At 39.1% G+C, this 14,326-nt stretch overlaps 1 protein-coding gene across 7 annotated transcripts in view; it reads right to left on the bottom strand.

Moving 5' to 3' along the window:
• Positions 1 to 382: 382 nt before the first annotated feature.
• ror2 (receptor tyrosine kinase-like orphan receptor 2) overlaps positions 383 to 14,326 on the bottom strand; it is a 285,921-nt gene continuing 271,977 nt past the window's right edge. For 6 of the 7 annotated variants that reach the window (XM_072281699.1, XM_072281703.1, XM_072281704.1 and 3 more), the window contains 4 exons: positions 12,885 to 13,199; positions 7,383 to 7,637; positions 5,472 to 5,674; positions 383 to 3,194 (listed from right to left, as the gene is read on the bottom strand). In XM_072281699.1, coding sequence (XP_072137800.1) covers positions 1,746 to 3,194; positions 5,472 to 5,674; positions 7,383 to 7,637; positions 12,885 to 13,199 — 2,222 coding nt within the window. In that variant the 3' untranslated portion in view covers positions 383 to 1,745. The remainder of the gene's footprint in view (positions 3,195 to 5,471; positions 5,675 to 7,382; positions 7,638 to 12,884; positions 13,200 to 14,326) is intronic. The other variant, XM_072281700.1, reaches the window with a different exon arrangement.

Below are 14,326 nucleotides of genomic sequence, written 5' to 3' on the forward strand. Positions count from 1 at the left end.
CTAATACATCCAGTGGTTCCTGGAGTTGAGTCAGTCTCAATTGTGGGGAAACTTCTTATTTGAAAACAGCAGGTCAAGTGGTAATGTTTTCATGGCAATGGTGCAATGAACTCATTCAGGTTTAATGTATGCAATCTGATCCATTCTTATGCCTACATACAGAAAACTATAAACACAAGTATAAAGAGGAATAAAATCAATTAACTAATTTTGTGTGGATTAGATGCAGGAAATGCATGAAAATTATTTTGCTTGTGCAAAGAATTAGCATTGACCAAATTGCATTAAATTTATAAGCATCTGAAAATGAGTTGTATCATATCTACTGCGGCATATCACTAAGAACATTACCTATAATAAGAACGCTCCATATGCTTGGTATTTAATCACTTTATTTGAAATGTTATGCAGCTTGGTTTACAAAATATATAAACAGTGTGCTCATTACAGTTATGCAAATCTTTTGACGTGCTTAGCAAAAACCTCCTTATAAACTAAGCAAGAAATTTAAAGGCCACACAATAAAGGGTAAATCAAATGAAATATGTATTTACTTAGCATGTTTGCAGTTAAATTATAAAATCAAACTTTGTATAATCAGGTATACGTCAGAAATCTATCAAATATCATGAAATATAAATTACAATTAAAGGCTTGATGTCTGTAAAAATGCAAAGTTCATTTTCTGTACAGCACAATTCCTTTCAAAAAGTAATAAAGATCAGACTCCACTTTCAACAGTTTGCAAAATCCTAAAAGATTAACACAAATTGCAGGATTTTTAAAGTGAATATCTTTTTTTTTGTATTTACAAAGAATATTTAGTGTTTAGAAATGGAAATTATACATGGAAAATAGAGTTAGGCAGTTAAACCATCAGTTACTGGTTAATGCATGACACTGAAGTGTTATTTGCTTTGTAACATTTCTCACTGTCACTTTAAAACAGAGCAGATCTCCTCTGTCATATGCCATACAGTAGCTAGCTACATACCAGATCTTTTTCGTGTCAAATGGTAGGATACTTCAGAAACCTCTTTCATTTTTTCTTCCCATGAAAAGGTTATTTACATCCAGCCTCTTTCATTTCAGCCAGCTGATGGCTTATCAGGAGCTTGAGACATGGCTTGTGATTCACAATAATGTCATGATATCCAAATGTCTTTCCTTAAGCATTCTAATTAAAAGTTCACAACAAGACAATGAAGTAACTACCATCCACATGTACAAATACACCAAACAAGACCACCTCCCCTTAGAATTGGAGGATATTCATTGGTAACCTTTCCCCACGTATCACTTTTTACTTCATAAAGCATGTTTCATTTCAGTTCAGTCTCAGCATCTAAGATACTATTTTATAAATACAAGATATTGCTTGACAGTGTAAAGTTGCATAGCAACAGTAGAAAATCAAAACTGCCTATTCAGTCGAGATGCAAACCTCCAGAATACATTTGTTCAAATTTGCAGTATTGCCCACCATTGCTGTGTGCATATGCTCTACTGAACAGTGAATATTAATTGCATGTAGGGGGTTTCTTATTACCAATGACAACTTTAAGGGCAGTATAACACTAATAGACAGGCCAGAGATTAATTAAACCCATGTCAATAATGAGCAGAGGTGTTCTTGATAAAAATTAAAAGAATTATAGGTTTAACACTGTCGTTTCACATTTCTTCTTAACTTGCTAACTTGCCAGAAAATGTTGTGGCCTATCTGTGTTTTGGGGGAAAACGGTTCATGCTTCAGTGTCTATTTCCCCATCAGCAATTTGCGGAGTGTCAGCATCACCAAGTAATTCTGTTTCTGGTACCAACATTTCCTCCTCTTGGAGATTCTCAGGAGGAGGTACTTCATCCACAACAGTGGGCCCATTAAGCTCGTCTTCTGTCCCGTTCGATTGGTCTGGGATCAAAGCAATGCGCTCTGTACCGGAAGCATTGGAGGGTGCTGTCGTGACGTAGCCCGTACTTGTAGATCCACTTCCACTGTTATGAGAGCCAGTCTTTGGCACCATCTGTGGGGGTAGCTGTTGAGGCATCTGCATCTGGATTTGCATCGGGTAAAAATTTGGCAAATAGGCACCATAGGCTGGCACGGGCTGGTAGCCGTTCACTGGAATGTACAGTTGCGGTGCTGGGACCATCGGCCGCATCTGTCCTTTCACTGGGATGAACTGAGGAGGCGGGAAATGTGCCTTTTGCTTTGGTCCCATGTACCTTGCATTGCTAACATTACTGACTGGGCTCGTGCTGAGGGAGCTAGTCTGTGTAGCGTTGCTGCCCCCAGAGGCAGGGGCAGAGCTGTTATAGTTGGATAGATTTTCCCATGCTCGGAGGCGTGCGTGGATGTCTTTAAATCGCGGTCGCCTTGACGGAAATTCGTTCCAGCATTCCAGCATCAAACTGTATACCCAGGCAGGGCAATCGTCAGGGCAAGGCAACACGTGGCGGTTTTTTATCATTTCTATGACATCTTGGTTGGAATACCCACAGTAGGGCTGGAGCCCGTAGCCAAATATTTCCCACACCACTACCCCAAAAGACCATATGTCAGAATCAACAGAAAATTTGCCGTAGACGATGGCTTCAGGCGGCATCCAACGGATCGGCAGAAGGGAATTCCCCAACAGCTTGTAGTAATCTGCAGAATAAACCTCCCTGAAAATGCCCAGATCGGATATTTTTATGTGGAGTTTATCACACACCAGGATATTCCGAGTAGCCAGATCCTTGTGTACCACGTGATGGCTGTACAGGTACTCCATACCAGCCGCAATCTGAGTCACAATGTGCAGAAAGTCTGCCGGCTCCAGTGCAGACTTTACGGTCCTGTCGTCATCGCTACTTCCAACGTCTGAGTGTGGAGATCGCATCACCAGGAATTCATGAAGGTCGCTCTGGGAGGGGTAGCTAAAGATCATGCTCATGGGCTGCTCCTTGGTGACTATGCCCAGAAGACAAACGATATTTGGGTGTTGCAGCCGAGACCGCATCATAGCTTCGTGTTTGAATTCTTCCCTCAGTGACACTTCAGTTTTATCCTTCATGGTTTTAATGGCTATAACTTGTGCTTGTTCACCAGGGCCTGTGCTGTAGAGATGCCCCTTGTACACCTTCCCAAATCGGTCCTCTCCAAGTTCTTCCATAAAGCGCACTGCAGAGAGGCAAATATCTTTCAATTTCCCCTAAAGAGACAATCCAAAATAAACTGGTTACCTTAAGAGTGCATACTTCAGTTAAATCAGTTTAACAAAGTTATCCATTTACAAATCTAAAATCTTCAAAGGAAGAGGACAGTTTGATAGAATGCACCTGTTTCTTTGCCTTTCCATTAAAAATAATCCCTTGATTCCTTTAAAAATACAACTGAAAAGGGTTGTCACAGAAAGTGAGCATTGTTTTCAAAAACAACGTCCAATTTCCTACTCCTGTGATTAACAATAAATCACTGGACATGCAATTAAAAACATCTGTACTGATCTACTTAGTAATTCCATTAGTGAGCAATAGCCAGCTTCTACAAAATATATACATCTAACACCTGGTGAACGAGTCCGGTCAATCAGCCAAAGACGGGCTGCTTAGCTTAGTAATAATTTTTGTTTAAGGCTAATACCTGTTTCTGTTTGTTGTTCCATAGTTCTTAACACACATAATTGCCTGATTTGTTAGTACAGGAAAGCACATATTAGGGCAAGGGTTTGCAGGTTTTTGTGGAATATAGTTCTGTGACTGCTGCTTCAGGCTCAATGACAGGACGATGGCCACTTACAGCTTCCAGGATAGGTCTGCCAGTAGCTCCCAACAATATATGTAGATAATCTTTAACGTGAGGTTAGGGGCCATGGCCTTTGAGATGGTCATTCCTACAACTACTCTCTGATAAGGAGATTAACATGGCTGTGATCAAATAATTCTCCCCCACCCCCACTCTCCTATTACTTCCCCTATCACCAAATCTGGCAGCTCCACTCAGAGACTAATACAGCTTTCTAGGTAATGGTACTTCTAGACAATACTGCATGCTCTTTGATGCTTCCAAATGGTGTTGCACATGACAAGAAATTGATTCATTAGCTTAGGGAGAGGCATGTGGCAATTAGAACAAGACTTCACGAGTGTCAATATTTATGACAGTATATAATACTTGGTGTTCGTGCAATGGCGATGAAAAAGTTTTGGCTGAAAAATACTATGCTGTGCTTTGGCTCTAGTTAAAAAGGCACATCAGCAAATCTTCATTAGAATTTGTGAATACTTTCAATTCTTAAAATTTAATCTGATTTTAGGAGGAATTCTTGAATTTCAAAGAAATTTCAAAAGAATTATTGATGTCAATGGCCAAGTGGTCAGCATTACAACACAGAAATGCCAAGAGCACTATGATCACAATTTATAAGCATAAACAGATTGATAGAAGACCTTCAAGTAGCTTAACCAAATAGAAATTGTGTCAAGTTCACAAAGTGCATCAGATCTGTCACGGTAAATTGCAGGTTTGCAAGGTTCTGCTTTATTGGGAGACAATCATTCTGAATTTCAAGACAGAGCCATTTTCTTAACCATCATCAACAGTGACTTACATCAAGTCAATTTTAATGAAACCTTGATCATGTAATGAAAGGAACTTCTGAGGAGAGTTTCGAGAACCCCTTCCACAGAATATTGAGCGTGAGTGACTGAAACTTGGGTCAAAGTTCCCACATGGAATAAAAATCTCCAGATTTTAATTGGTAGAATTTCTAATCATGCAGAAGATTTTTTTTTTGTCCAGGCAGTGATTAGACCTACATTAAGACCAGCCTTTAGTTTTCATCAATAAGTGCAAACTCGGTTGAATTACAAAAGCCTGGAATTTAAGCAATGGCTGTGCCAAAGAGATCTTGAGTTTAGAAGTGCTCTTTTCAGTACAGCATCAAGAACAGGTCATGTACCTGTCATTCTAAACAAATTCCATCCCAAGATATTTCAAAGCTCTTCGTTCTGTCAATTACATTAGGACCATTAACCTTTCAATATGTACAATATGTTGCAGCTTTTTTTTTGTATCGGTGAGGGCAATAAATAGCAATGAGACAGATGACTAGCAAATTTCACTGAGAAATGCCAAATCCTTCTTTGAATAATGTAATTGGATCTTCAAACCCATTTCTACAAATGGACCAACCAAACATGATCTTGGTTTAAGATTCCATTACAAATAAAACACCTCTTATAATTTTAACTCAGGGGTTACCTACCTTTTTTATGCCATGGACCAATACCATTGAGCAAGGAGCTGTGGACCCCGGGTTGGGGACCCCTGCTTTAACCACAACAGTGGAAAGCCATTATAGATTATGCACATAAACCTTCACAGTGTTGAAGTCAAGAATGAGAATGTGGCCACTTATTTAAGCTAACATGTGATAGGAAAATATTTTTAACACTACAACATTGTGAGAAACTACTACAGGAGTTACCTGTTTGTGAGAACTAACGAGTGGCATCTCCACATCCTGACTGGGAGATGCCATCAGCTGGCGCCTCTGTGGAGAAGGTGTAGAAGCCTTGTGCTTGTTTCGACACATGCAAATAAGGAAAAATAGCAAAGCAATGACCAATGGAATGGCAATGCTTGGGACAAGGATGTACAGAATTTCCATTTTGCTATTTTCACGTGGATCTGCAGAAATGAACATAATTATTATGTTAATATGGCTGTTTGCCTTTCAAAAGCATCCCATAATATTAACTGACATATCCATAAAACATGTTTAGATTTACTTATAAGTTTTGATTTTGTTTTTCTTTTGAAAAGACAATTGCAGAGATTGCTGAAAACTCCAGAGGGGACTGAGGAAGCATAAATTTAAACCAGAATCACTGCAAATAAAAATTATCATCCCATCTGTCCAAACCCAATTATTCAATTGAGATTATTTTTCTGCATTTCCTAATTTCATTAGTTTGCAAAACAAAATGTTGAAGTTCAAAGATAAATATAAACTCCAAAAATTCTATAGTTTAGTTTTGAGAATCACAAATGGAAAGTGTTAAATCAGCAGCTCAGTAAAATGTCAAATATACATTAAATCTTACAGTATAATATTTTTCTAATAAAAATGCAAGTTGATGAGAAAGTGGGAAAAATTTGAAGCACAAGCTATTTAATAATACTTGTTCAAAATCCAAAGTCTATTGTTTTTGGAATAACTTTACTGCTAATTATTTCAGTAGGTGATCTAAAAAGTTTAACAAGTACAGAACAGGTATTATCTTAGGCATAACTGAATAAGCTGAAGTATTTCAACTATTTTTTAGATAACATTAAATTTCTTACTTTCACAGCTTACTGGGATACATGGAGACACATAAGACTGCTGATGCTGGAGCAAGAAATCCTCCAACATTTTGTTTTTTCCCACTTATCTTATCAAACCACACACGAACCAGAGCTCTGTCCAGATAAATATCAGTAAGCTGACACAATCACAAAACTTGAAATCCTTGTTAGAAGCTCCAAACTCTTCCTAAGCAGATGGCTAGTTAGACCCAGAGTACTGCCTCAAAACCATAATTCATCTTTGAAGCATTTTCTGTGTTTTAAACATAACTTTCTCCCATTGCTAATAAAAACCACCTCCATACTCCCACAAGGCTTAATCTTATAAATAACATCTTTGATCTTGCAAACCTCTGAAAGGAATGCAAGATTTGGGAGGTTTGGGGGGAGGATGCACAGCTATCAATGATGAAGGCAATAAATTCAGGCATGATCAAAAGTCTAGGATCAGTGTAAGGTGGATATCCCAGAAAACTAGAGATGGACAGAGATAACAGAGATCCTGAGGGGTCAGAGTCATGTATGGATATTAAATTCATGGGGAGAATTGAAAAACGAATGCTTTGCTCAACTATGAGTCCACATCAGTCAAAACACTGGAAGTGATTAACATAGGAGTTGGAGCAAATTAAAGAATGAAAAGCATGTTTTTGGATAGCCTCAAGTTTTAAAAGGCTGGAGTGAGAGAGGTTGCAAAGTGTGCTTGGAATAGTCAAGCCTAAACTTAACAAAGGCATAGTTGAGAGTTTCAGCTAAAGACAGTTACAGCAAGGTCAGATTCAGAAGAGGTAACAGAAGTGGAAATAGACCATCAATATCTACTTGAGAACTAGAACTCACATTAAGGACATGTCTTCCAAAAATGAATGACCAACAAGTTAATTAATTCCACCACGTTTCTCCTCAATGATAGGTTGCATTATATTTATGTAATGCTCAAATTACAAACAGCATTATACTGTTAATAAGATTATTGTCCCATTAGCACAATTTAGCACTTGTCTTTATGGTGCAGTTATATATCATGAAACAGGCCACTAATGCTTACGGCAAGCAGGGATGTCACAGAGTTCAAGACGAGCTTCGCTCTGGGTATAGCACCATGGTCCATCCATTTGCCCACCGGGATTTCGACAGTAAGCATGGCCACCTCCAAGTTCTGGATATTCCAAGCTGCTGAACTGGTGGACATGAGGGTATTGGGAATTCCACAACTGGCACTTGTATCCAGATTTGGTCACGCTGACAGTTCCTCTATAATCTGCTCCACTGCCATTGTAACAGTTGTGATCTGTATGGCCAACTTAAACAAAGATACACTTAGCATATAGGGCACACTATACTTAATACTGTACATTTCAGTGGTCAGAATTAATCTGGTTATTCCACCAGTTAATGCTGGTTCCCCTGTTAAGCAAAGTTCAATCAAGCCATACTTTGGCAATAGTAATTTAATCCTCTCCAGGTAATACAGTAAAATCCACATGTAACAGTAGGACAGAGTGGATGAAATTCCTCGGATCAAGTTTCTTTTAAAATATTTTTGACTGCGTGCTACATCTTACAATAGTAACTCATTCAATAACTTACCTTTACATAAGGTAAGCCCAAAAATGAATATTCAGTGGATGAGATTGGGCACTAGGTACATGAAACTAGTACCTAGCTCTTATTTTTCTTAAATTAAATCTACTTTTTGACTGTTTCCTATTTATCCATGCCAACTGACTTGGTATTTCATTAAAAACAAACTTCAATAGTAATCTACATTAAAACAGTTCATGTATCATGGATATTATTGCTTTGTATAAATACATTTGTAAATTAGCCTTACTATCTTCACTTCCAAACTAGCATTTATCAGGTGGAATCAGAAGGCTTCTTTTAATTAATATAATCAAAAGTAAACAAGTGTAAGTGGTTGTATGTCGTCCAACTGGGCGGCAGTGGTCTTGCCCACTGAGTATTTGTAGACTTAGCTGAGATCTTATCACATGCTAACTAACACGCTGATTGTTGGCCAATGGTATGGCTTCAAAGGATAAGCATTTACTTCACAATTAAATAAGCATTTAGCCTTTAGTTGAATGAACTTGTAGTTTAGTCAACTAGGACAGAAGAATTTAACTACCAAGGAGGTGTAATTTTGAAAATTTGAGATTCAAAAATACTTTAGTTGCTGCAACCTCATCATTACCAAAGATTTTATCTTACTCACTACAAAGTCCAGTGGCCCAAGTTCCATATTCAGCAGAGTATTATTGGGTCAGGAGAAGATGGCTTCTTCATTGATAGTACACTTAAAAGTCACACCTTTTTTTTAATAATTTACATGGAATCGATTAAAAATTTTAATTTTGAATGGCGAAATAGTATGAATGTTACTATTAAAGTACATTCCAGTGTCAAACATTCATGAGAGCAAATCATATCTGTGTCAAAACAGAACCAGGCTGTCAAAACTTCCTGTCAGAATTGATCATTTTCAACCTTTAGTCCTCATTTTCCTATCTTGTTTCACGGCTGAATTGCAACTTCTAATTTCAAATACATCTAGCCTGGCTAAGATCTTCATAGCTTTTCTGTTAACTCACTCAAATACATGAACATCATATTCTCAACTTTCCTGTCACTGTAAAATTTCACCAGTTTCCAAATGTTAAAATTTGAGCTATTTATGATGCAATAAACAAGAGACTGATAAAACAATAAAGAGAATTATATACATACATCTTCATGCCCAACAGCCACACCCAGTTTTCCTAGTTCCGTTTGGGTTCTTTTAAGGCTTCTTTATAACCCTCAAAACCTCTGTTTGATTATGATTTTACATACGCTTAAAAAAGAATCCAGTGCTTTCCTGGCTTATATGACGTATAAACTCTTCTCAGGCTTCCAGCCAGGTACAGGTATCGATTTTAACCAAAGTTTCAATGACAAACTCTGCCATCTTCCTCAGGGATGATGCCTAGGCATGTCTAGTCTGGTGGTGAACATATACTCAATTCCCGTTCTCTATCCCTTCTGATTGGTTGAGGATAAACCAAACAGGTTTCTGCTGTCCCACCTTGTTTAAATTCCAGTTCTTACTTAGCGTGAGACCTTTGTCTTTGTTAAAATTCCTTTTCTCTAGTTTTGCTTCGATGGCTTCCTTCACCAGGCAGTCTGTAAAGCCATTAGCACGGCACAGTAGTTTTGTGCTGTTGAAGTCAATCCTGTAGTCATTGCCTATGCAATGTTCTGCTACTGCTGGTTTCTCTGGGTAACCCAAATGGATACACCTCCAATGCTCCACTATGTGTCCCCTCTGGCTGAACTATACGCTGCTCCACGCTTACAGGGCATCCCGTAGGCTGCAGCTGTCCTGAGTCCCAGGTCATCTTTGACCCGCATAAGCTAGGATTTGAGCATGCTTACAGATTTGTGGATGGTATTAATCTGTGCTTTTTCAGTATCCTGGCAATCCTTCCAGAAATTGTGGAAATATAGGAACAACAAGCAGCAGCAACAGATTAACCTCATTGTTAGGTTTCTTGGTTTTTCCATCAGCCCTTCAATGGAAGCCATTGAAATAAGACTAAAGAATAAGAATTTTAACAAAGACAAAGGTCTTGCTCTGGAATACAATTTTAAGGAAGGTGGAATAGTGGAAACCTGACTGGTTGAAGATTAACCAATCTGGCAGGAGAGACAATAGGAGTTACCACCGGACTAGATGTGCCTAGGCACCATCCCTGATGACGATGGCAGAATTTGTCATTAAAACACTGGTTAAAATCGACACCTGAACCCAACTGGAAGACTGAAAAGAGATTCTACATTACAAACTCTTCCTTTTTCTTCCTGTATAAATTCACATCTTTTGACATCCACGATCCCTTTATCTTGCCACCCTGTTGTCTTCTTTCTGACTGGAACATACCAGTCCTGTACTCTGTGCAGTTCATCTTTAAAGACCCTCCACATGTCGCCTGTGGACTTGCCCAAAAGTAGCTGTTCCCAAGTAAAGCCCGCCATTACCTGCCTAATACTCTTGTAGTTTGCCCTGCGCCATGGACTCTCCCATAAGGTCCATATCATTATCTTTAGTTATCCTAACACTCATGGAGTTGTGATCACTGTTCCTTACTTGCTTTCTCACCGAAATGTCAGTCACATGACCAGGCTCACAACCTGACATTGGTTCCAGTATGGCCTCTCCTCCAGTTAAACCATCTACATGTCGATTAAAGAAATCCTCCTAGATGCACTTAGCAAATTCTGCTTTATCTAAACCTCTGGAACTAAACAGGCCGCTGTCTATATAGAGGAAATTAGTTACCCACTACAACAACCCTGTTGTTTTTACACCCTTCCCTAAACCACTGCATTTCTGTTCCTCAACATCCTGGTGGGTATTGTGGGGCTTTGTAATATAATCCCATCATAGTGACTGAACCTTTCTTACTTTTGAGTTCTACCCACATGGACTCAGTAGATGAGCCCTCTAATAATATGCCCCCTGAGTGTAGCTGTGATATTGTCTCTAATTCATAGTGACACTCCCCCTCCACCCCTCCCCCAATCTTTTCTAAATCATTAAAATCCTGGAGCATTAAGCATCCATTTTTTGTCCACCTCCCAAGTCTCTGTTATGGCTACATCATCAATAGTTCCATGTGCAGATCCATGCTCCAAGTTCATCACCCTTACCAATAATACTGCTAGCTTTAAAGTACACACTCAAACCGTCCATCACCTTGCTCCTGCCTATTCTTACCAGCCTTCTGTTTCCAACCCTCCCCCCACCTTCTTTACAGGGCCTCTGCCCCTTCCCTCTTCAGTCCTGACAAAGGGTTCCGGCCTGAAACGTCGACTCATCATTTCCACGGATGCTGCCCGACCTGCTGAGTTCCTCCAGCGTGTTGTGAGTGTTGCTTTGATCCCAGCATCTGCAGATTATTTTGCGTTTACAATCCTGCCTATTCTTACTGATTATGACATTAACCTTCCTCTCAATCCCTTCACTTTCTGACATAGTGCTCTGGTTCCCAACCTCCTGTCAAACTAGTTTAAACTCTGCAAGGTAGCACTTGCAAAGCTCCTGGCCGAGGAATTGGTTCCACTCCAGCTGAGGTGTAACTCGTCCCTCTTGTCCCTGCCCCAGAAGAGGTTCCAGTGATCCAACAATGTGAAACCCTGCATCCCTCTCATCCTGATACGTTACCCCACCCCGCAGATTCCATATACTGTATGTGCAGCAGAGAAGAATGGCCACAGAGGGATTGTCTTCCTTTACCTCTTGCGGTGGTCACCCAGCTATCTGCAGTCTGTACCCTAGGTGTGACCGTACCACCCCAGCTAAGTCTTTTATCTATGATATCCTCAACATCCCAGACAATCCTATGTCCAACCCCAGCTCCAGTTCTTGAAGAATATTTTAAAAAACTGTAAAAGATGTGTAATTTAAGTTTTTATAAATTAACTGTCAAATATATAGCATTATTACCTTTCAAGGTGATCAACCTAGTCTTCTCCTCAAACTGTTTGATGATGCTTTTTGGCAAATTTTCAATATTTATCAGAGAACTCTTCAACAGATGCATGAAACTTAGTTGTTTAAATCTATGGAGAATGTTCTAGGGATAACTTATATCTTTAATAATTGGATTTTAAATTTAAAAAAAAAACTAAATATAGATAATTTTGAAGTCTACACATGCTGGAAACTGCTAGCGAGTCTGTTAGCTGAAATTCAATTATAAAATACCATATTCACAAAAATACTAGCTTAGCTGGCTGTTACTTCTGCAGGCAATTCTGAAGACACTATATGCGCATCATATGAAAGGGAGTTTTCTGCAAAAAAGAAAATCTAATGTGACAATAATGGGGTAGAAGAGATTGAGGAAGTTCACCCCAGTGAAACAAAGTCAAAACACATACTCAATTCATTTATGACACACACACCCATATTCATTCTATTTGCATACACACTTCCCCATCCCTCTGGATCAAAATGTTATCTGGGTTACTCTTTTGAAGGATGTTTATTTTGAAACAAAGTCAGCTGAGATGCAAAGCAACATAGAATTAGAAGCATGAACAATACACGTTAACATCACCATTTTTAGTTAAAACTGGTGTGCATGTAAGCAGAAAACCCTAGAAGCTCAGACAGGAAGTTATTTTGAGATTAATATCTACAGATTTATCATGGATGCTGAACATTTAGAATAAGGTTAATGACTTTTCTGAGAATTTGGACCAGAAAAGGACCACATGGTATCAGTAAAGGAACATTTTGAAATAATGGCAAGTTCAGGATCAGCTGCTGCTTCGAGTACTTTTGAGCATTGGGTGACAAACTTTGTCACTCAGGATTACATTTTTTCTCAGGATCAGCATCAATTGTCCCTAAATTAGATTTTGCATGCCTTGTGATCAGTAAGAGTCCTTTAGCACCTGATATCTAGTTAAACGACAGCTCCATACAAAGAAGATCATTGGCATGATGCAACAAGTTGATGATTGAGGTGATCTGCTGACAAACAATATTTTTCGTACTTACACTTGTTAATCCTATCCACGGGAATTCCAATTCGCATGCAGTTCGCAGACTCTGGGCTTTCTGGGAGAGGCAGGTCCCCACAGTTTGGCAACTGAAGCTGCATGAGAATGAGTGGGTTTGACCTTGCAATAATGTATTCTGTTTTGCACAGATCATTTTCCAGAACTTCACACTCATCCCTGCATAATTCCCGTGGTTTGGGGTTACGGGAATTATCATCACAGAGTGGGAACACAAAGTGGCAGAAGGATGGGATGGCAAACTGTGAGCACTGATCCGAGAGGTAGGTGGAGGTGCCGATCATAGTAAATGCAGCTGAAATGGAAAAACACAATTTGATTTGAACACTGCTGCTTTTAAACTATAGTTACCAAGTATACTACAATAATATAATTGCACCCAGCTTTATATTTCCCCTTCATTTGATTATCGTACCATCGTATCAATAATATTAGCCTTCAGAATAGAGATAAAAATCTCAGTGGCCAAGCAGCATTGGGAAACAAAGTATAAATTTAAATTCTAGATAGCGAACGTTGATGAAAATCAAAATAAATCAAAATGACATGTATATTAGTGGTTTTCTTTACAGAAAGTTCAACAGATTTTTTTTTAAGAGTGAATTCCCACCAAGGACAGTTGTAATCCACAGACTTCTAAACAGAATATACACGTGTTAAAAATGATCCAACAGTTGATCAATTTAATGTTGCTGGCATAAATGCTAATTGCTCAGATTCAACTAGTCTGACTAATGCAAAACAAATGAAAGCAGTATTATTTTGCTATTCATATGAAAGATAACTTCTTCCATATAAACTCAAAATTCATAAACACAAGAGATCCTGCAGATGCTGGCAATCTTGAGTAGCACACACAAAATGGTGGAGGAACTCAGCAAGTCGGCCAGCATCTTCGGAGGGGAACTAATCAGAATAAACTGGTCCAGTCCTGATGAAGCATCTCAGCCCACAACATCATCAGTTTATTCCCCTCCATAGATGCTGCCTGACTTGCTGAGTTCCTCCAGAATGTTGTGTGTAGTACTTTTCAAAATTGTTGGCTTGAGGTTAAAGGCAGCCAAAATCCTCAGAAGGTATCTCTCTTTTCGGTTGTCCATCAAAATCCGATGACGATGTCCACTCCTTTAACGGTGAGATCTTTGAAGATTATACGGTCCTATCCTGGACCCACAGGCTCTATTGCAGGTGGGACATGTGTATGTGGTAGTGGTGGCAACCATGGCTGCATTTCTCCTGGCTCTCTTCTGCTGTCTTCTGGTTGTTCTTTCCATCTCCAGAATATGAACCCCTTCCCTACACAGCTGTCGCCAAGTGGTACGGTCAGCAGCAACCTCCTCCAGGTCCTCGGGTCTGATCTTGCACCTCTTTAAAGCATTCTTCATCTGATCCTTATAGTGCTTCTTCGGCCTGCCAGCTGAG

The sequence above is a fragment of the Mobula birostris genome, chromosome 17, assembly GCF_030028105.1.
Source record: "Mobula birostris isolate sMobBir1 chromosome 17, sMobBir1.hap1, whole genome shotgun sequence".
Classification (NCBI taxonomy): Eukaryota; Metazoa; Chordata; class Chondrichthyes; order Myliobatiformes; family Myliobatidae; genus Mobula; species Mobula birostris.